The sequence below is a fragment of the Strongylocentrotus purpuratus genome, unplaced genomic scaffold (assembly GCF_000002235.5).
Source record: "Strongylocentrotus purpuratus isolate Spur 01 unplaced genomic scaffold, Spur_5.0 spur5_scaffold_18, whole genome shotgun sequence".
NCBI classification, from domain to species: domain Eukaryota; kingdom Metazoa; phylum Echinodermata; class Echinoidea; order Camarodonta; family Strongylocentrotidae; genus Strongylocentrotus; species Strongylocentrotus purpuratus.
The window spans coordinates 25,032,178-25,055,452 of NW_022145603.1; the positions used below are offsets into that span (position 1 = coordinate 25,032,178).

At 39.8% G+C, this 23,275-nt stretch overlaps 1 protein-coding gene across 1 annotated transcript; it reads left to right on the plus strand.

Annotated features, from left to right (window-relative positions):
* Positions 1–5,556: 5,556 nt before the first annotated feature.
* On the plus strand, positions 5,557–22,303 carry LOC581516 (twinkle protein, mitochondrial). The gene is made up of 13 exons (XM_030989581.1): positions 5,557–5,625; positions 8,470–8,774; positions 9,314–9,558; positions 9,855–10,042; positions 10,558–10,714; positions 11,701–11,822; positions 12,720–12,891; positions 13,736–13,870; positions 16,193–16,266; positions 16,833–16,947; positions 17,810–18,001; positions 18,651–18,779; positions 21,096–22,303. Exons 2-13 carry the CDS (start codon positions 8,492–8,494, stop codon positions 21,318–21,320), a joined length of 2,037 nt encoding a protein of 678 aa, XP_030845441.1. The 5' UTR covers positions 5,557–5,625; positions 8,470–8,491; the 3' UTR covers positions 21,321–22,303.
* Positions 22,304–23,275: the final 972 nt, after the last annotated feature.

Genomic DNA, 23,275 nt, shown 5'->3' on the forward strand with positions numbered 1-23,275 from the left:
TACGTGGTAAAGTCTTTGACCGCGATTGACGGTTTCTTTACTTCCAATTCCACGGGAAGTGCTTATTTTTTCTACATTTTTAGACACGTCTGAATTTGGAAAGAAGGGAAGAGTTTATATCCGGGACAAAAATCGAGGATACTGGATATACCAGACACATTATCTGGTTACACTTTCCCTTGTCTGTCTATATTATCTGTCTGAAATGAATATTCTTTCAGCTCTTGGTTATTAATCAGTTGATCTACCCCGCCCCCCCCCCCCTCTCTCTCTCTCTCTCTCTCTGATACCTACTCCACATCCGGTGTTTGATGATCGCCACCGGACCCCTCCACCCCTCTCATGTGTACCATCTAATTAATAAGACAGTATACAACACTCCTTATTTTGCTCTCATTCTCTCTCTCTCTCTCTCTCCCCCCCCCCCCCCCCCCCTCTCTCTCTCTCTCTGTGAAACCTACTCCACATCCGGTGTTTGCATCAACAATAATAACGAACCACTGAGCCGAATAAACGTCTTTTTTCTTTGGTTGAAAATAAATTCAAAGCGAATCCGTTATTGAAAAAAAAAATCCACAATATAAATAGGCTTATATAATTTAGTCAAAATAAGACAGTTCAAAAGAAGAAACCCAACAAAGTAAACAGAGGCCCAACTAAAATTCAGAGAGACAACGGCGCCAGGAGTGGGGGGGGGGGGGCAGTGTGGGGGGGGGGGGAGTTGCCCCCCAATCAAAAAAGTGTGGGGGGAAAACGCATTTTTGCCCCCCCCCCCCCCCAAAAAAAAAAAAAAAAGCCCCGGCCCCCCTCCAAAAAAAAAAGCAGTAAAGGAGTAAACATGGTTTGTAATTTTAACCCAAAAGAACATAACAATAATAAAAACCTGAATTAAATCACATAAACAATTCCATTCAAAGAAAAGGAAAGTTCACAGGAATTGAATTTCATAAACATTGCGCATGCCACCTATATCAATGGAGGTCTTTAAAATAGCGATACGCGCATATCGAGGACATTATTGTGCGAGAATGGGAAAGCGTATTTTTTTTGTTATAGGGGTGAGAAGACATGAGCCCCTGAACGCTGGCGTACTGATGGGGGGGGGGGGGGGGTATATTTCTTATTCGATACCAGCGATTTACGAATATTGCTGTTATGACATGATTTTCCGGTATTTTTTCTCCATTATGTTTGTAAGTCATACCTTTTTATGCGTTTGTTGGAAAATAAGAAATTCCCAAATTACAGTCGGGCGAAAAATACGCTTTAATATTTAGTTTAGAAGCATTTATGTCATAGTCTGCAAAAGTGGCTGGGCTCGAGCCCCCCCCCCCCCCCCCCCTCACTTTTTGAAAAAGTATGTTAAGGAGAAAAAGAAAGAAAGACGGAGAGAAAAAATAAGTGACCTGCCAATGTCACAAATAAGGTAGAAAAAAGGCCCATCTGACCGTAATTAAATGCCTAAAACCCCAGAGCTTACGGGGTCTCCGCCCCCGAGCCCCACCAAGGGCCCTAAGGCGGTCCCCTGGATGCTCATCGGACTGTAATTAAGTACCTCAAACCCCTGAGCTTCCGGGGACTCTGCCCCCTGGACCCCACCAAGGGCCCTAAGGCGGCCCCTGGATGCTCATCTGACCATAGTTAGATATTAAAACCTCTGAGCTTCTAGGGGCTCTCCCCCCTGGAACACGTCAATGGCCTTAAAGAGGGCCCCTGGATGCTCATCTAACCGTAATTAAATGTCTAAAATCCCAGAGCTTCCGGGGGCTCAGCCCCTTGACCCCCTGCCGAGGCTCATGCCCTGGACCCCACGCCAATTTACGCTCTACCTGATCGTTAATACTCCACTTTGAAAAACGTTCCGCGGGACTTGCATGTAACCTTCCGAACGTTTTTTCTCATTACGTCACTGCCCCTGGAAGGTGAGCCCCCTTGAATGCTTGCCCCACCCCCCCCCCGAATTCCAAACTGCTTCCGGCGCGCCTGCAGAGAGAACATTTTTGTAGAGGTATGGGGAAGAGAACAAGCTAGGAGGGATACCACAAGGCATATTATTACAGTCATGACTAGGACAAATTCAATCCATGAATAAGGAGTAAGGAGTATTCATTTTTTTTTCCCAAAAAAAAATTGAGGGGAGGGGGTTAACCCCCAAAACAGCCCCTGCGTACGCGCCTGACCAAACCTTACAACGCGTCTTGGAATGGTCCTTAATTATTTTGAAACAGCATTTGATATCTGCATTGACATTTGTATTATGGTTATTGTATAGGCCTACTATTATGACATGATATGCTATGTAATACAAAATCAATCAAACAAACAAACAAACATAAATATAGGGAAAGAGAGAGATGGAGAAAGAAAGAAAGAGAGAGAGAGAGAGAGAGAGAGAGAGGACAAGGGAGAGAGAGAGAGAGGGAGAGAGAGAGAGAGAGAGCAAGGGAGACAACGAGAGAAAGAAAGAAAGAGAGAGAGAGAGAGAGAGAGAGAGAGAACCGGGAGCCAAAGAGAAGGGGGAGGGGTCAATAATATGTATTTCAGTGATCAAAATAGCACACACACACAAAGGCTTTCAACGCTTTTGGATGCCTCTGTGTGTGTGTTTGAAGAAAAATAATTCTCGTTCTAGATACACTTTTTCACAGGGAACGTAGCGTGTTTTCATTCATAAATGGAAGCATACTTGTTTAGCTTTTTACTTTAGTCTGTTTGCCTCAAATTTTCTTTAAACTCGTCAACTCGTCATTTGTCGTGTTTACCGTCTTCTAATATCTGAATACAGGGGCGGATCTTGTTTTTTGCCAAGGGGGGGGGGGGGGGGGGGGTTGACCAAAAGAAAATCCAAAAATCGCGCCGTTTTAATGTTTTACTTTTTTTCCTTCTCACTTGGCCGCCCAAGGGGGGGGGGGTGGTTAAACCGCCGAAGCACCCCCCCCCTAGATCCGCCCCTTGGATAAGTTCTTCCTTCTATAGCCTTAAAATGGAATGCCATATTGCCATTATGATAGGACAAAGTATGATGGCATTTTCCCCTCCTCAAAGTTAGGCGGAATTCAGTGAGAAAGAAAATGGAGTCGTGCCTGAAAGGTGCGGACATAATATCGTTGCTTCGATAGAACGTATTTCGTTTCAACATGCATGACTTCATCTATCTTGTTTCCGACAATTATATTAGTAGGAGTAAAAAAGGGAATATAGAAAAAAGATGAAAATATACCATTGCATTTTCCTCGAACACCAACGCAAAAGTTTGTGTATATCCATTCCCTAATACTAGCTGGTACTATTAATCTGATTGTCTTCTCATTACTAAGAAATTCTTTCTGTAAACAATTCCCTGCAATACCTTATTAATGTTCAGGGAAATTTGTGTCAACTGTTGATTGCGTATAGATCTGAGATTGGAATCGCTTCCTTCCTTTCTGTCTTCCCTTTTTTCCTCCTTTAATTTCCCTCCAATGAGTACCTTCAGGGTTGTCTATAAAAAGAAACATGGGTATTGTTTCACGAAACTGTCCTAAGTACACAATAACCGGAAGGAAATTAAAGGGGAAAAAATGAAAACAAGGAAAAGGAAGAGATTTCAGTCTCAAATCTGTAAGTTCACCGACATACACGTGCATCATTGGAAACTATACTACTGCTATTACTGCTGCTACTACTACCACCACTACTACTACACTTACTATCACCGCTACTACTTCTACTACTAGTACTACTACCAGGCGCGTACGCAGGGGGGAGGAGGGGGGGGGGGTGGTGGGGGTTGAACCCCATTTAGTTTTTAAAATAAAAAAAATTGTGGTCCTGGGTGACCCCAAAAGCTGACTTTACCCCCCCCCCCCCAGACGCGCCGGTGCAAGTTTGGGATGGGGGGGGGGGCAAACATTCCAGGGGGCTCAGATTCAGGGGCAGTGGGGTAATCACCAATTATTATTATTTTTGTTTGGGGGGGGGGGGGAAGAAAATCTGCATCACCACCACTCTTACAATACATGCAGGCCCCGCGGAACCTTTTTCAAAGTGGGGGTATTAACGATCAGGTAAAGCGAAGCGAGTGGAGCGTACATTGGCGTGGGGTCCAGGGGTGGAGCCCCCGAAAGCTCAGGGTTTTTAGACATTAAATTGCAGTCAGATTAGCATATGGACACTGCAGGTCACTAATTGGCCGGGGATCCAGGGGGCTCAGCCCTATGAAGCTCAGGGGATTTAGGCATTTAATTACGGTCAGATGAGCACATTTTGATACCTGAATTTTGACACTGGCAGGTCACTAATCCGTTCTTTCTCTTTTCCTTTCTCTTTAACATAATTTTTCATAAACTTTTTCGTTTTTTTTTGGTTTTTGTTTGTTTGTTGTTTTCCCCCTTGCCCCCGCACTTCCGCCGCCCCTGAATATAGTGCTTGATAATAATGTTTCTAAGCGCTCTAACATTAATTCCCTAAGTATTCGCCGGGCTACTGATAAAGTGCTTTGGCATTTGAAAATTTTCTTCCAATTACAAACAGCTGAACATCACCTTTCAATAAATCAAATACGAACTCTCGCTATCACCTCTTGTAACCTGAGAGGTAGGAGATTGTATTAATGTCAATATTCTGAGTATGAAACGGTGCGCCTCTGAGCGAGAAATAAAAACGTTGTCATTATTTATACCTCAGAGTCATTCACTGTTTGTGCCCTCTGTAGCAATGTAGGCCTATATCATGCAAATTTAATCGAATCGAATTTGCATGGAAGGAAGGAAAATGATTTCCGCGTGAAAATTACGTTAGTTTTGCTCAGACTTGACCCAGTTTGAAAGATATTACCCAATACTTGTAAAGGAAAAATAAAATTCCCTATATTCTGTAACATGAGTGTGCCTGTTTCATTATATATATATATATATATTTATTTATTTTTTCGTTTTGTTTTTTGTCTGTTCATTCAGGGTTCAAAGCTTGGTCTTTTTTTTCCTCTCTCTCTCTCTCTCTCTCTCTCTCTCTCTCTCTCTCTCTCTCTCTTTCTCTGTCTGTCTGTCTGTCTGTCTGTCTCTCTCTCTCTCTACAGGTGTCTGTCTCTTTCTCTCTCTCTCTCTCTCTCTCTCTCTCTCTCACCCTCTCAAAATCATTTCCAGATAGAACACGATGCTCTTGAAATAAAGGGAACAGAAACAAATAAAAAATATTGCATACGCCTATCCTTGGAGCAAACGTGTCTCGAAAGGGGTCCCAAAGGGGTTAAGTCCTAAGGAAGATCAGATGACTATATAAACCAAAAAAAGAGACATATCGAAAGGAAAGAGAAACAGCTACACTCATGCCTGCACTCATGTGATTCGGCCTTCATTGGTTGTTCAGAATGTTCAGAATGTTAAAGATTGAAGTTTAACTATTGCTGTTTGATGTATAGTCAGGGCAGACATATTAATATAAACAAGGGCAAAGGATTCTCCAGCACTAAACAGAAAGGGGAGGGGCAACATGAGCAGCGCGCGAGAACCAAGCTAGCAGCATGCGAAAGACCCGGAAATGCAAGGTCGCGCCATTTTCAAAACAAACCATAGAACTTATATGGTTTGGCATGGGGACAGAATTTGTTTAGAATTGGAGAGTTATATTTATGTCTTCAAAGTAGCTGTGAGTATGAAAGTACTGATGTAAATATACTCAGTTATATTCATGATCTAGCAGCAGGCAAAATATAAACGTTATTTCCCCAATGTCGCTGAATTCTGAAATGTTGTGAAATCATGTGTTGTAGTTTTTAATGTACAGTCCCACTCGTTAACTGTCATGTCGGTAGGGATACAAATTGTGTGTCAATATTTCGAGAGTTGTAATACATTTCTGATGAGATGAAGATATGTGTGAGGGGAAACCAGTCCATTCACAAAGCATGCACACATTTGAAGTAATTTGTGTCACTGTATCTAATCTAACTCTGACTGACATTCACTCTGAGTCTGAGTGACTCTGCCTCTGGCTGAGCAGGAGTAAGGCCTAAGGGGAGGGGGGGGGGGGGGGGGGGGGGAGTGGGATTGGGGAATTGGGTACAGACGGGCAGCAGTTGCAGTCGTACGAGTAATCTATATGGACCGTAGAGGTGCATGCCATGACCCATTTTAGAGACAGTCTCTCATTTCATATAAATTAACTGAATAAATCTTTCAAAAGAAAACCAGCACCAGCCGTCAATCATCATGCAGGCATCAGCACAGTTATTAAATATTGTTTTTACCAGCCGATATTTTGTTGATTGTGTAAGTAGAGGTCTACAAAAAGTACAAGGACTAAAATCTAAATTGTAATTTGTGTGTGAAGGCTTGAGTCGGTACGGTCGATCACACCGGGACCCGACCGTTGCCGTCGGGTCCCGGTTTCGTTTTTGAGAACCGACGCTCCGAAAAAAATAATGAAACATGTAAGAAATTGCAGTTTTGCACACCACTAAAATCATTCCACCATAAAACTTGAGTATTTAATTGTTACCAATCATATTCTAGCTCATCCTGAATCAATCCGAACTGCTGATATAAATATGGGTTGCAAAGCAGTTCGACCCATGGGGTTGTTGTTGCCAGCTGCTAGCTAGCTACTATACTGGCCGGGTCTCTCGGCAGGATAATTAAACCAGGTTGAAAGAAACATTAATGTTTGAATAATAAAACGGCCTTCTAAAAAGTATTTCTTTGCAACATACCGATCGAATAATTTTTAAAAGACAAAATATATATTTTTTCTTTGATTTTGAACACCGCATGCTTCTTTTGAAAGCTGAAAATTACTTAGTAATCACAAGAAGTTTCGATACGGATAGCTGTTGCAAGGCAAGTTCAGACTAGTCTCGGAAAAATGCGCAGTGTTCCTCGTCGTTAGCTGTAATGCGTGCCAGAACGAACCCAAACAAAGACGTGATCGTAACGAGAAAAAATCATTAAAAACTACGAGAGCACAATTGGAAAGACAACTACTCAAAATTATCGTAAGCAGATACATATCTTGGAGGAAGAATACAATAGTTGTCCAAGAAAAGCCACAGAAACAGTGATATTTAAGGAGTTACTATAGGTACAATCATTATCGGAATGGGCCTTCTGCTCTGAATTACACGTGTTTAAATTGAACACGAGGCTAGATCGAAAACAAATACCGCCCTCTACGGTAAAAGCAGTATAACAAAGTATTCGAGTATTTGCAGAAGGCCCCTTGCGATAAAAATGTACCTAGTTATTCCTCGATTATCACATTTTCTGTGGCATTTCTTGGGCTATTATTGAATTCTTTGTCCAAGTAATGTATCTGATTATGGTAATTTTGAGCAGTAGTTCTCTTTCCAATTGTGCTCTCGTAGTTTTGAATGATTTTTGTTACGATCAAGTATATTTGTTTTGGTTCGGTCTGGCACGCATTACAGCTAAGAGGTGCACTGCGCATTTTTCCGTGACTAGTCTGAACTTGCCTTGCAACAGCTGTCCGTATCGAAACTTCTTGTTGTGATTACCAAGTATTTTTCAGCTTTTAAAAAAAAGCATGCGATGTTTAAAATAAGAGATAAATATTTCTTTGTCTTTAACAAATTATTTGATCGGTATGTTGTAAAGAAGAATTTTTTAGAAAGCCATTTTATTATTCTAACATTCATATTCTTTGACCCGATTTATTCAACCTGCATGAATCAAAATGGCGGCTCGAATGTTGTCTTTATATTTTTGCTCGAGTTTTTTTATTTTTAGAGGCACGATAATGCCACTAAACATCGCCAATCATGGATGAAAAATAATGTCAAATGGAAGAATATACCAGTCTGTGCCGAGGTATGCATGTGTTGATTTATTTGACTGATAAAAAAGGTCACTTTTAAGGGACATACTGATGATATGCGCTTTTTATAGAGGCAAGTGACAGATCCTGCGAGCTGATTTCGGGACACCGGGTCCCGATCGGTGCAAGGCCGTCGGGACCCGGTTTATGAAAATCCCGACATGACTCAGGCCTAGACTGTGAACACAAAACAAACAAAATAAACAGAGAATATAGCCTATAGACCTCATTAATGTAAGACTCCCAAAACGGCTTCCAAAAATCTTTACAAAAGTTTTCTATGACAAAAGGGACAATAAAGAAATACATAGTCCAAATGGAAAACAAGTCAGACATGTGCCTATGAAATAATAAAATGATACTAATGAAACTGCTGGGCTCATGAGCTTTCTAGTTGTATATGTTGAAGTTTGATAAAATTGATTGTTTTTCCTTGTATAGTGGTAACGCATGTTTTTTGTGGAAGGAATGCGTTTTTAGAGGTATCTTAGTTTGAACCAAATTCTATCTATGACTTATTGTATGATCTGATTGATTGTCTCCCCACTCCCAGATGTACCATGTGCCTCTACTGGTGCACTGCCCTGTTTTGAAAAAAACGATGATGCACTAACAAAATCCATTTCATTGAACACTTTTTAAAATTTCTTTTCATCCCAGAGTTTTTGAAATGTGAACAGCCATGGCTACCAAGCTCCAAAGGCTTCAGAGGGGACAACATTTCTTGGGCAGGACACTATTCACTGCTGCAGTAGCGCCTAGGCTGGTGAAATTCAACACTGTAGAAGTGGTCTCCTCCCCTAGCCTCTCTGAGATTAGGAAGTTCTTCAAGGACAGTGGATGCCAAGTTTCAACAGGCTACACATGCCTCAAGTTGACATGTCCCTACTGTGTAGACCCAGAGGCAGAGTCAGAGCGAGGTGCCAAATCAAAAGAGAAGCAACTCTTTGTTAATATGACCACAGGTAGTTACGACAGTCTTTTAGATTGAATATCACATATCGAGCATACTTCGATGAACAAAGTATAGTGTAAGGTGCTTGCTGTTTGTGCTCAATGACTAGGGATTTTTAAGGACTGGTAATATAAACAATATGCTCTTCAACTTTTCCCAAAACACCAAAACGGGCCAATTGTTTAGAATAGGGAAAAAATTATTCAAAAATTTTGGGGGGCTACTTTTCAAGTTTGCTTTCATGACAATAACACTCTTTAATTTGTTTTGCATTGAACTCTACATTTTGAGGGCTCTTTTATGACTTTCGGGGCTCTTTTTGGCATTTTGGGGGCTAATTCGCTCTGAGCCCCCATGTATTTTGACCAATTTGTTTGTTTCATTTGAATGACTTTACTTTCTCTTATGAAGTTCTACACCAAGACCACTAGCCTGTCAAGACATTTACCTATTTTACTGTACTAGACTTATACCCTCCCATATTTGACCACTTCATTTGACCTCACAATGACCTTTGACCTCTGTGACCCCTGCTGTTGATTCCCTCAGGTCACTGCCAATGTCAGTGCAGCCGAGTGTGTAGTTCCTGGTCCAACCTTACGGACAGCCTGGCCATCGCCAAGAGACAGACCAAGAAGAAGAAGAGTGCCCCCAAGCTACCCAAAGAGCAGTCATGTGATCAGGAGTGGAGGTCAGAGGTCAAAAATGCTGAGGAATTGTGGGAGAAGGGCTCAAGTCTGAGCGAGCTACGGAGCGACTCTTTGCGGAAGTTGAAGGACAGATTTGGGGCAGGGGTAAGTGCTTCTATTTTTCTATGTTGAGGGTAAAATTGTATATTTATAAGTTAAAGAAGTGAGAAATTAGATCTTCTACATTTTCTACTTTTTTAAACATAACTCTATAATGGTATTTGGGTTCATGCAAGTTGCTCTTAAAATAACATGATGATGCTCTGTTAAAAGTAAAGACTAAAGTGATCATACATAACATTACGGTTGATTTTCAAGCTTTTATTTATGTTGGACTATTGGTGATTGATTTGGCATATTATTTGCTTTTTATGAAAATATTTAATTGTTTGACTTTACAGTCGCTCTCCACAGAAACCTTCGATAGATTCTGTGCCAGAACGGACGCAAAACGAAAAACGCTGTTATTGCCACAGTATGGACCTGAGTCTCAACACAGAGGAACAAGTATGGTTGAGACGTGTAAACAGGACCCCGATGAGCCTGAAGACTCTCATTTAAACCGGGTACAATCTACTGTCATTCCGAGGTAGGTGGTTTCACAGACCCAATGACAATTCCTTAGGTTGATTTTGTAATTTGACAGGCCATTATGGCCCGAATTCACCGAGGAGGTTTGTCGACAAACCTAGTTTTATGTGCGTCAGAACCTTTGTCAGAACCTTTGTCTGCAACGCTTTGAAACGCATCATATGACGCACATAAACATAGGTTTGTCAACAAACCTCCTCTGTGAATTCGGGCCACTGGGTTTAAAGTATTTATTTATAAAGAATACTGTTTGAGACATTGTGATTATTGATTCTTTGTCCTATTAACACCTGGATAGAGAATGGCAAACATAGATTAATGTCTTGCCACGGACATTAGTACCGGGCTGGGATTTGAACCCTTTACCTTGTGGTGTACAGTCCAGGGACTTATCCACTAGACCACAATAAGCCAGTTCACGATTACAGGTCATTACAGAACAAATTTTGAAATACACGGAGTTAAGTTAAGTCAGTTTAATCGTGATCATGATTTTATTTTTGTTCTTGTCAGGGATTTTTCTCCTGGACTGTTTGGATTCCACCTCGTCCAGCCTCAGCACACAGAGATCATCCTCACGGCCAATGAACTGGATGCTATGGCGGTCAGCGAGGTGATCGGTCAGTCAGCCCTGGCCCTCCCCAGGGGTACGGCCTATCTTCCACAAGAGGTAAGGTGATGTTCTAACATTTGTTCCTGCATATTTTGCAATCATTTATATTTTGTGATTTTGTGGCCTTCAAACTAATGTTATGAACTTTGGATTCCTCACTTTTTTGGGGAAAACATCTGTGTAAAAGATACCGTCAAACCTGTCTTAGTGACCACCTCTCTATAGTGGCCATGTACCTGTATTTCGTCTCCATCAAGATAGAAAAGTGTGGTGTAGAACCTGTCTAGAAAGGCCGCCTGTCTACAGTGGCCACTTTTTCTATATCCCTTGGGTAACCTGAATAAAAGTCAACTGTATACAAAATAGCCTGAGCTCTTAATTTTGTTGTGAGAGATGACTAATTTTTGCTGTAAAAGGTTGGCAGGTACATATACTCCTGTGCCTGTTTGATAGAAATTGCCATATGCCCTTATGGTGACCATTAGGTAGGAATACTCCTTAATAAGTGCCCAGTGTGCCTAAATATATCCGATGACCGGGGTGATAATGTTATCTGTAAAGTGCTTAGAGATATGAAAATCCTGAATCATTACTAGAATTAATACCACCTGTATGGGTTACTGGCGGAGGGTGTATGGAAAACAAATCGGAATAGACTTTAGGAGAACAATTGTTTGAGGAGATGAAGTTAGAGACAATACAAACAGAACTCAAAAGAGATGGAGAGAGATGGAAAGAGATATGGGGAGGGAGAGAGAGAGAGGGAGAGAGAGAGAGAGGTGGGGAGGAAGAAAGCAAGAGAGAGAGAGAGAGAGAGAGATGGGGAGGAAGAGAGCAAGAGAGAGAGAGAGAGAGAGAGAGTGTGAGAGAGGTGAAAATTCCCCTTCCCCAACAACTGGAACAAAAGATATTCGAAAATGAGACTGACACTAGTGTAAAAAGGTAGTTTCTTTCCTCACTGTACATAATGCTACTTTTGATATCTAAATTGGACATTAAAAACAAGCTAGTGCTAATACTTTTTGTTGTTGAAATAATGACAGGTTTTGCCGCTCCTGGAGCAATTCCAGAAGATTGTGCTCTGGTTTGGCAATGACATGAGGTCATGGGAAGCAGCAAAAAGTTTTGCAAGAAAACTAAACCTCAAGAGGTGCTATTTCATCAGGTAAGCTCTCTGTTGCCAGAGAAGTGTGGGATTTATGATACAACATTTGGATAAAAAACACAACCCTAAAGCAAACAAACAAGTTTTATCTTCTTTTTACAAATTATCTGTAGGTCGCACTTTTTAGGGGCTGGTCCATATCGCCATTAACAAGAACAAAATGATAATTAATTGTGAAATTGGAATACCGTATGTGGAAAAGGTACCGGTACATGTATAGCTATTAGTGTTGAGGACTGATTTATTCTACTGAGGCTTCAGCATAGATTTTCTTAGATGTCAAGCCTTTTAAATGTGGACCGATTTATTGTTATTGTTATAGGTGTTTAAATGTTGATAATATAGACCAGCTTTTGATTTTCAGAATTCTCATTTATTTTAATCTAACATTGTGCCTTGATTTACACATAATCATGTACCTTGGAATGATTAATTTAAAATATGTTGTCTTTTATACTTATAATTTTATCGTTTATACAAAATTCTTCTTCAGACCACTTGATGCCAGTCTTGGGCCCCATGCAGGCCCTCACCAAGGGTTTTAGTCTCAAAACTATCCTTCGTCAAGCCAATCTCATGAGACATTGATCCACCTTTCCACCAACATTAATGATGTAGAAGTAAAGGCCAGAGGGACTCTTAATTTACTCACATCATTCACAACTTTAAAGGCCATCTGTACTAGTTTGGTCAGGGAAGATTAGACCTCCCTGCAAGGTCACTGACAGGTGGCTATCTCACTTCTCTCAATTAACATAAGAAAAAGAGGATCATGGGGGACCAATTGTCACCGATTAGGCATTATTTTCTATATAAAGGGAGCAAGAAGCTACAAGTAATACAGTGTGCTTTTAAACAAGAAATATTAAAATATCTTCAAATACAATTCTTCTTTAGACCGCTTGACGCCCATCCTGGTCCCCTACAGGCCCTAACCAAGGGTCTGAGTCTCAAGACTATCCTCCGACAAGCCACGCCCATGAGCCACAAGTCGATCGTCTCCTTCCGTGCTCTCAGGGATGAGGTTCTTGGAGAACTATCCCATGCGGAACAGGTTGCCGGGGTCAAGGTAAGGCCAAATCTGATTTTAGATAGTTTCAGGTATTATTTAACATTGAAAACACATGTTGAACAATTGTCTGATTTCTTCTTTTTCTTCTTCTTTTCGAGTCACTATGCCATAATGTCCATTTGTGATAATCGTGGGATTCATTGCATCGTGCAGGGGGTCAGTTCTTCCAGGTGCAAGGGTCTAGTAGATGTGGGCTTAGTCTACTTAGTTTATGTAACTCACCACTTCTAGAACCTTTCATCACAATTTGTTCAAAATTTACAAGCGTAAAATAAGCTATGTTCATGTTAATAATAATATTAATAATATTGGATATTTACAAAGCGCACATATCCACCATGTAAGGTGTTCAAGGTGCTCCAATATTACCCAGGCTCTGCTAGGCTAAGTGCTTACAACATCTAAGGAATTCCTTCCTGCAGGTACCCTTTTAATACCTGGGTGGAAAGCGGCAAATGTAGATTAATGTCTTGCCAAAGGACATTGTTGCCGCGACGGGCCTTGAACCCTGTGACAGTCAGTCCAACGACATACCCACTAGACCACGACACCTGTACATGTTGCTGGGCTTAGGGTGAAAGGCAATTATAGGGAATCATCAGTCAAATAAAATGACCAATACAGGTGCTCCCCAAGGTTGTGTCTTATCTCCTGTTTTTTTCTCGTTGTACACAAGTAATTGCAGGAGCACGAAAACCTCTTGCAGTTTAATTAAATATGCTGATGATACTTTTGGAAGCAAAATTTCTATGTAAAATTTGCATGCATAGACCAATAAAAATAATCTTGAATCTTTATAGAGCTTTTGCTAATCATTTCTTGTCTTCCTCTTCTTCGACAGTGGAAGCGATACCCGCTTCTCAACAAGCACATGAAAGGTCACAGACGGGGCGAGCTGACCGTCTTCACCGGTCCTACGGGGTCAGGCAAGACCACCTTCATGGCGGAGTATTCCCTGGATCTCTGCATGCAAGGAGTAAGAAAAATTGACAATTTACATACATACAGTTAAAGCCCCTTTAAAGTGTTGGGAGACCCACAAATTTGATGGCAAAATTTCACTCATATTGTATCATAATGTGAAAGAGGATGTCATTAAAGACACACATTTGCAAGGATTTTCAAAGCAAATGTGTTTGAAGTCGAGTATTGATGAAAGAACACAAAATTTAGGTGTTTTTTAAAATCAAAATTAGTCTTTAAACAATTTTTTTTTGGGGGGGTGGGGGGAATCTTTGCAGAAGTGTGTCTAAAGGCCCGGTCCCACTGCACTTACGGATGCAAAGAGGATGGAAAATGTAAAAAAATCTTGCCGTCCGTTGGAAAACGCTATGCATCCGTTGTTTACTCACTGCATATGTGTTTCATACGCTCTATCCATCGTCCACTGTGATTTCATCCACGCAAAAAGTTTTGAGCTGCACAAAACTTTTAGAACGGATGAACTTCCGCCGTGTACGATGTAAATCCGCGACAAATAGAGCAACAAACGTATATGTCCATTATCATCCGTTAAACGTCCGCTGTATCCTCTCTGCATCCTCTGGGCAACCTCGCAACTCACCTCCGCTGCAGCTGAAAACGGAAAGAGGGAGGAAAGATAAGGTACATGGAACGTCTATACATCGTTAGTAGCACGGAAATAGAAAGAATGTAAGCGTATGCATCTCGTATATATAGTATTCAAAGCTGTCATCCACTTCCATCCGCTTTCATCCGCTAGGCTTCCGATGAACATCCGTTTAACATCCCTGCTACATACTACCCACGTCCGATATTTTCCGTTCGGTTTTCGCCAAATTTGTCCATTTCTGGAGTGAATGAAAATGGATGGAGCCACCCCCGAAATTTTGCTCGTCCGCTGTGTCCGTTATGCATACGTTTTGTGTCCATCGGCCAGTGTGACCGGGCCATTAATAACATCTTCTTTCACATTGTTATGATTATGATACAATTTAAGTGAAATTTTGCCATCAAATTTTTGGCGAATTCGGGGCTCCCAATACTTTAGAGGGGCTTTAACAACTAAGTTATTCATACCCCTACCAAGTTTTATAAATTTTAAGTATGTGAACAATTGATTTCTCTAGATTGATGTGTCTTGATAATGTGTCATATAAAAGCTTGCATCTACAAGTATTCAACAAAGTCCACCTTTCATTCTTATGTAAAACACAAAAAACATTAAACTTATAAGGAGTATGAATAATTCAGTTCTTAAAGGTTAAGACCAGTATTGGAAATGCCCCAATTTCAAAAAATGAAATGGAAGCTCTCATTACCAATCATGTGAAAGAATATGTTTTGAGTAATACATGATGATAAAAATTTTTCTGGGAAACCGCCTACTAATTCATATATTTGGTAAATTTGTTTCTCTCATGGTCTGTGAGAGATATAGGGTAGTCCCATATACATCTTTCTGTGTATAGTGCTTGTAACTTTACGAAGAATGGGCCAAATTTCTTATCATTTTGATGATTCCAGAACCTTGCAGATGCTAGATGATCAACCTTTTCTGATCGATTCCACAACGTTTCTTTCACAATGCAATCGCATGACCATAACTGGTCTTTACCTTTAAGATAAGCTTGAGTTCTGGTAATGATAGAAAATAAATTCTTACAGAATCCAACAAAACTTACACTGAATGTTCAAGATAACAAATAATTGACACATGCCAAACGATTTCGGTAGAAAATGTATAGGGGCTGAGTAATGAGCATTGAAAGATAAGGAAATCAAGGTAGGCCTGACACCATGTGCTTAACACAGGTCACTACGTGCAAATGAGAATTGTGGTTTTTATTGAAGATGATTTCCAGCAAGTTTTGTGAGTTTGTTTTTATTTTACTGGTTCAAACAATCGCTGCAGGATAAACAATCCAGAATGAATTATAGCCTTGTTTTATCATTATACGATTCCCATACCAGAGCTCAAGATTTCACCCAATCTTGTTCACTGTTATAATAATAATAATAATAATAATAATAATAATAGCCTAATAGTCCACTCCAAATTTTATTAAACCAAAACGGAAATTCTTTTTGCCCAATTGATCGTGAGCCCGGCAGCCACTGAGCAGCGCCAGATCGACGTTGCTCTATCCCTTATTGTTGAACGCCAAACAAGGTAGCAACAACTCCCATCTTTTAACGTCTTTTGGTATGACGCGGCCGGGGTTCGAACCCACGACCTCCCGGTTGTGAGGCGGACGCTCTACTGACTGAGCCAACACTCCGGTTATGGTAGCAAGAGAGACAGCCTTTCATTGTTTTGTTCTTTCTCTTCCATCAGGTGAATACACTTTGGGGGAGCTTTGAGATCCAGAATGTACGTCTTGCCAAAATCATGTTAACTCAGTTCTCAATGTGAGTAGAATCATTGGTTTATTTTCATGATTTAAAGGGAAAGTTCACCCTGATATTAAGTTGTTTTTAACATGCTTCTAATGAATACATGCATTTTGAAGTTCCCATATTGAAAAGATCAAATCAAAATTAGGCAGTTTGATTTTTAATTGTAAGTCATCTAAGTTGTGCAGATGCTAGATGAGATTGATTACTGTATTGATAATAATAGTAATATTATTGATAATAATAATTATAATATTAATAATAATAATGACCAGGGTAGTATTGATAATAATATTAATGATAATATTTATAATGATATTATAAGAAAGAAAAAAAAAAGATCCTGTCTTTCAGGTGCAATTTAGAGAACATTAAAAAACACACGCTAGGTACGCATTTTACACCTGGATGGAGAGGTGGCAATTGTGGATTGATATCTTGCCAAGAGACATGAATTCCGGGCTTTGGCTTAGATTTGAACCCTCAACCCTTAGATTGAGAGTGAAGTGAATGAACCACTATACCACGACACCTCCACATATCTAATAAGCAATCATTTGATCTCCTGGTTTGTTTTTCAGGTGCAATTTAGAGAAGAACATTGACAAATTTGATCGGTGGGCTGATAAGTTTGAGCTGCTCCCCTTGCACTTCATGACGTTCCATGGCCAGCAGTCCCTCAAGACTGTTATTGATGTGAGTCAGCGAAAAATATTCTCATGATATTGATAATCCCAATATATTAAATAAAACTTTATTGATAGGTAATGAAACATTGATTTTTTTTCCTGGTCATACTCCTGAGCTATTGCTTTTTTGTATCCACCATAGGTCTTGGCCTGCTCTGTTTGTGTTATAGACCAGTTTGTAGTTAGAGTACTGGTATGGTACAGATGACCCCCCAAATAATGCATGGATCTTGAAACATGGAGAGATGCCACTGTGTGCATTTCAGGGAATTCCCTCCTAAATTGATGGAGCTGCTTCGTGAATCACCTTTGCTTCCCCTTTCAAAGAGAATGCTTCAATCTTTGTATCATTGGAAGCACAAACAGTGCCTTAAGTGAATAATGGTTAAATTATATTAAGCTCATTAGCACCTAGCCAGCATTCATCTGAGGGTTTTACAAATTGAGTACAAGTGACCTTTATCTGCTCATATGCAGATTTATTGACAGTGCTATTCTTTTTTCAATCATGGGCCATGTCGAATTCTCTTTACGACAGTCATATTGTTAGATACTGCTTATAAGTACCGGCTTTCATGGTGATGTAGATCTACAGTAGGCTTGAGGTTGTTCCATGTGAGAGAGGTGGGAGGATTGTGGAGACCTGGAAAAGACTCTCTGGAAAGGACTCTCTCCTTAGAACTATAAGCTCAGAAAGATAACCAACAGTCTTTTTCAGAAGTACCAACAGTCCTTTTCAGGACTACACACACTTAAAAAAGAAAGATTACCAACAGTCATTTCCAGGTCCCCCCAATCCTCCCCCTCTCTCACATGGTGCAACCGCAAGCCTACTATATACATTCATATTGTTATCTTTTGCCCCTCAGGCCATGGCCCATTCTGTCTACGTCCACGACATCGAGCATGTCATCCTCGACAACCTCCAATTCATGGTCGGTGTGTCCGAGCGCCAGCTATCCGTCGACCGCTTCGCAATCTACGACAACCTCATTGCAGCATTCAGGAAGTTTGCTACGGAGAACAGCTGCCATGTTTCCGTGGTGATACACCCAAGGAAGGTCAGTTGAATTCCAATCCAATCCTGGGGAGTGTTTCACAAAGGCTAAGATCATCTTAAGTTGGATCTTGAACTATTGCAGGCCATTCATATCTGTTGATGCTCTCACCATTGGTCTCTCAAGGGACGTCACAAATCTACAGAATTTATATTTTTGATAGTTCATTGTTGAAGAAAAAAGTTACTTACATTGTAAACCTAAGTTATATAAGAGACTTGGACTTATACTACAGTATGTGATTTATGCCCTTAAGAAATCTGGAACCAACTGTAAAATTAGAAGGAAAAAACCTTAGAAATTATGAGCTTCAGATATGTTTTCCTTCAATAATTAACTATCACAAATGTAAATTTTGTAGATTTGTGACCACAATTTGTACGTCCCTTGAGAAACCAATGCCAGGAATGGTGAGAGCAACCCGTGGCATAAATGGCCTACCATAGTTCAAGTCCAACTTAAGTTGATCTTAGTCTTTGAGAAATATCCCCCAGGAATTGTGTAGAGCACCAATATCTAGAATGAACAAGCTTTTAGGAACCTGCGGAATAAAGAACGTACATATTAACAAAAAATTGGATTTCATTCAAAATATCTGACCTTCAGAATATGAGACAACAAAGCTGTAACCATGTGTTTTTACTACTTTTAGGAGAAGGAATCTGATGAACTTCAAACAGCGTCCATCTTTGGAAGTGCCAAGGCGAGCCAGGAGGCTGATAATGTCCTCATCTTACAAGACCGTCGTATGACTGCCCTCAAAGGCCGAAAATACATCCAGGTCAGCCATTTTCTATCGTTCTATATGTTTGACAATTATTGTACCTGACAGCTGCTAAGAATGTATACGATAATAAGTAAGCAACCAGGGAACCGATGGCTTTGAGTCCTTTTCAAGGGACTTGAAATGAGTTTTAATGCCTTACCAAAGGGCACAAGCGCCTTGACGTTGTTTCGAATCCGGGAACTCCGGCTGCAAGACCTCAGCTCTACCACTGAGCCATCGTGCCTCCTCCTATTTCATACGAGGGTCTGTTCAAAGCGAGGAGATCACAAATCTTTTGAAAAAATTGTGTACAGCTGAAATCTATGAAATCAACTTGAAAAATCTGTACCCGGAGATGTTATGATCTAGTGGATATGTCACCGTACTGTTGATCTTATGGGTGCGGTTTGAGTATCATGGCTACACTATTCATTCAGTTAAACAGACATTACGTATAACAATCAGATATATAACATGAAATGCACACTCAGAACATATTGGAAAAGGACATAAAATAAACTGAATAGGTTGCAACCTGAAAGGAAACCTAATCCTTAAATAAAGCTTGACCCTTTTTTGTCACGCCTGCGTAGCAAAAAGCGAGACATAGGCGCCGCTTTTCTGATGACGGTGACGGTGACGGCGACGGCGGCGTCAACATCAAAAACTTAACCTATGGTTAAGTTTTTGAATTTTTGATATCATTTTTAATGTACAAGTTCTTAGTCAATGAAACTTTGACTATAGGGTTATCAAGTCTCCCCAATCATGTGAGTAGAATTTCAGGTCACTAAGTTAAGGTCAAAGGTCATTTAAGGTCAACAAACTTAGACTTTGTTGTGGCATCAACATCAAGATTTTCAAAATGCTTCTTCTTCGTTATTTTTCAACCGATTTTGATTCTGATTGTTTCATATGATAGGGCTAGGAGGGGGATTTAAAATTTCTACACAGAATCATGAAATTAATTATCTATGCTAATTTATGCAAATTTGTTCGAAAATCACAAAAAAGGCTTCTTCTCCTTCATTTCTCGACCGATTTTGATTTGGTTTGCTTTATATCGTAGAGCTAACTTTGGTACACTAAACTTCAACACAGAATTTTGAAATTGTTCTCCATTAATTAGTTATGGTAATTTATGCAAATTTATTCCAAAAATAACAAAAATTGCTTTTTTTTCCCTCATTTCTTGACCGATTTTGATTTGGTTTGCCTTATCTGGTAGAGCTAAATTTGGAACACAAAACTTCTACACAGAATTGTGAGATTTTGCTCAATTGATTATTTATGGTACTTTATGCAAATGAAATGAAATTATGTCCCTTCCAGGGCATCAAATTTTTATTTTTTGACCAGTTCAAAAGTGTACCACATAAAATTTACGATATTTGTTGTTGCGAGATGCGGATGAGCGCTACGTCATTGACGTTCTGGTTTATCATATTGCATTGCGTTATGCAGGCGAGAACGCCGAGAGCGTTCTCCTTGTTTAATAATAACACTAATGTCCTTTGGCAAGATATTGATACATTTGTCACTCTCAACCCAGGTGTAGGCAATGGGTACCTGGTAGGAACCTACCGGTATTCCTTGAATGCTTTTAGTGCCTTAGGGCAGCAGGGCTTAAGATAGGGTAATACTACTACTTTGTAGCCACCTTGAGCATCCCCTAGAATGGATACGTGCCCAGTATGAATTACTGGTAGCTGTTACTATTTAATTTTCTCTAGGCTTATGGTAAGGCATATAAAGAAAATAAAGGATAACATACAATGTACTACCCTCTCAATGAAACCAAAGTTTTGCGCCAGCCTTATTCTATGCGAGTGTGTTCGCATGCATCATTGTCAAAATCTATTATTATGATTGTGAGTATTATCATTATTATTATTATTACCATCGTCATCATCATCAATATTATCACTTATCTGTATTACTTGCATTATTATCTTCATCGTCATCATCTTCATTATTAATAGTGTTATTACCTTTTTAAAAGTATAATTGGTCCACTAGAAATCAGATTGAAATCTATGTCATTTTAAATGCCTTTCCTACCAAGTAATTGGATAATACTTTAAATTTATGATAATATGTTATGGAAATATTAAGTTTCGTTATTATATGTACATACATGTATATTATGTAAAAAAAACATTTTGACATGAAGAAATTATTGTTTGTTTATGTTGTATTATACCTTACATTTATATGTTCTTTGATATTCAGTTATATTATATTTGGAAAAAATGCAGAAATAAAATAGAATCAAAGTACCAAGACTCAACAACATTTTTGATTGTCATTTTCAATGTTCTTCACAACCAGGTGGTCAAGAATCGTTTTGATGGTGACCTGGGTATCATTCCATTGACCTTCAACAAAGAAACACTGACCATGTCGCCACCGGTCAAGCAGAAAGCCAAACGTCCGACCAAGAAAGAAAAGGAGGGAGAGGATGCGGAGAAGAAGACGGATGGAGACGAGTATGAACTGTTTGAGGGTATGATGCTCAAGAGTAAAAGTGAGACTGAAATTGGAATCGGCGAGTGAAACCGGCCCCTTGTGTCAGTGCTTGGTCGATGTGGCATTGGGCGGTGTATTTTTGGCCCTGGTTTGCACGATGAACTGATTTTACGTTCTGCTGAAGAGTAAGAACTAGGATGAAATTGGAATCGGCGAGTGAAACCGGCCCCTTGTTTCATTTTTTGCTCAAGATGGCACTGATCATGAACTCTGTATTGCTGGCCCAAGTTGCACAAGGAACATTCAAGGGACGGTAGGATGCTAAAGAGTAAGAGTTTGGATGATCTTCAAGTTTAACTGGACAGGTGTATTGAACTCTGTATTTTTGGCCCTGGTTTGCAAGATGAACTGATTTTCGTTCTGCTGAAGAGTAAGAACTAGGATGAAATAGGGATTGGAGAGTGAAACCGGGACCTTGCGTCAATGTTAAGGCAATTTGGCAATGGACGGTGTATTGTTGGCCCTGGTTTGCAAGATGATCTGATTTTTGTATAGAACTGATTTTTGTTATGCTGAAGAGTTAGAACTCATTTAGAACTCAGATGAAATTGAGATCGGCGAGCGAGATGGGTCCTAATTGGTCCTAATTGTCACAGTATATTCAGTAAGTGTGGCCCGGATTGCAGAAGGAACTGTTGCAGAATGTGCTGATCAAGAGTAAGGATGAGGATGAAACTGGGATGGCCTAGTGAAAGTTTGTAAAACTTGGTCCAGGTCCTGTTATGTATTAAATATGGTACTGTACTTATAATCACAGGCCTAGGTTGCACACGATCACTTGTATGAACAAAACGTCCTTGCTCAAATTAGTCTCTTGAGCTACCTGATGAACCCTGCCCCAACAAAAAAGAAAGAAAGAATGTTGACCGATGTTTATTATTGGAATCCAAGCGAGTGGGAGAGTGCGCTTTAAGCCATCAGTTCATTTATTTGTCATGTGTACATTGAACCATTGAATACTTAACCAAAGATAAGAAGAAGAAGAAGGAGAAGGAGGAGAAGAAAAAGAAGAAGAAGAAGAAGAAGAAGAAGAAGAAGAAGAAAGAGGAGGAGAAAGAGAAGGAGAAGGAGAAGAAGAAGGAGAACAGGAGGAGGAGGTAAAAAGTGCAGCTGGATATTCAATTGATCTTTTTTTGCCAAATAATGCTGTTATCGTCAAATGTAATATTGGGTGACAGATTTTCTTATTCTATAATCTGTATACTACATGTACGTGCGACTGATGAAAATCATATCATATGTTTGGTTCACATAATAAAAAATAAAAACATGAATAAAAATAAAGGCTCAGACTAAGTTTACAAAGAACAGAAATATGATACAAAACATGAGCACATTTTGGTGATGACAAACTGATAATCATACATAATATTGATTTTCGTTTGGTTATGGCTTGTTCCATTTCCTTAAGTTAGATACAAAGAGATTCGAAGATCGTGGGCTCGATCCCCAGCACGGAACGTATGACCTTGAGCAAGGCAATTTTTATCTACAGTACTCTTCTCTACCCTGGTGTTAATTGGGTTCCTGTTATGATGCAAAAGTCATTGTCCTTTGTTTATCATTGTGAGCCTTTGTAGTGGTGCCTGGCTGGATTGCTCCCCAAGGAGTGGAGAAAGTGCATACATTAAATGAAGATTAAGGTGCTTTTTTTATAATTTGCCAAATTGAAGTACTATAATTGCTATCACAGGTCTACTGTTTTATCTCGAGTACTTTAATGTATTTTTTCAATGTATAAGTGAAACGTTCCACATACAGTCAAACCTGTCTTCGTGGCCACCTCTCTGTAAAGACCGCTTCTCTGCAATGGAAATGTCTAAATTGCCATCCTCAAGAAAAATATATTTGTTGAAAAACCTGTCTACAGTGGCCACTTTTTCTGTTTCCCTTGGGTGGCCTCAATAGACAGGTTTGACTCTAGTTCATATTTTTATAATTGTTGTCTAAAGGTATTAACATTTTACCTGTATCATCATTAT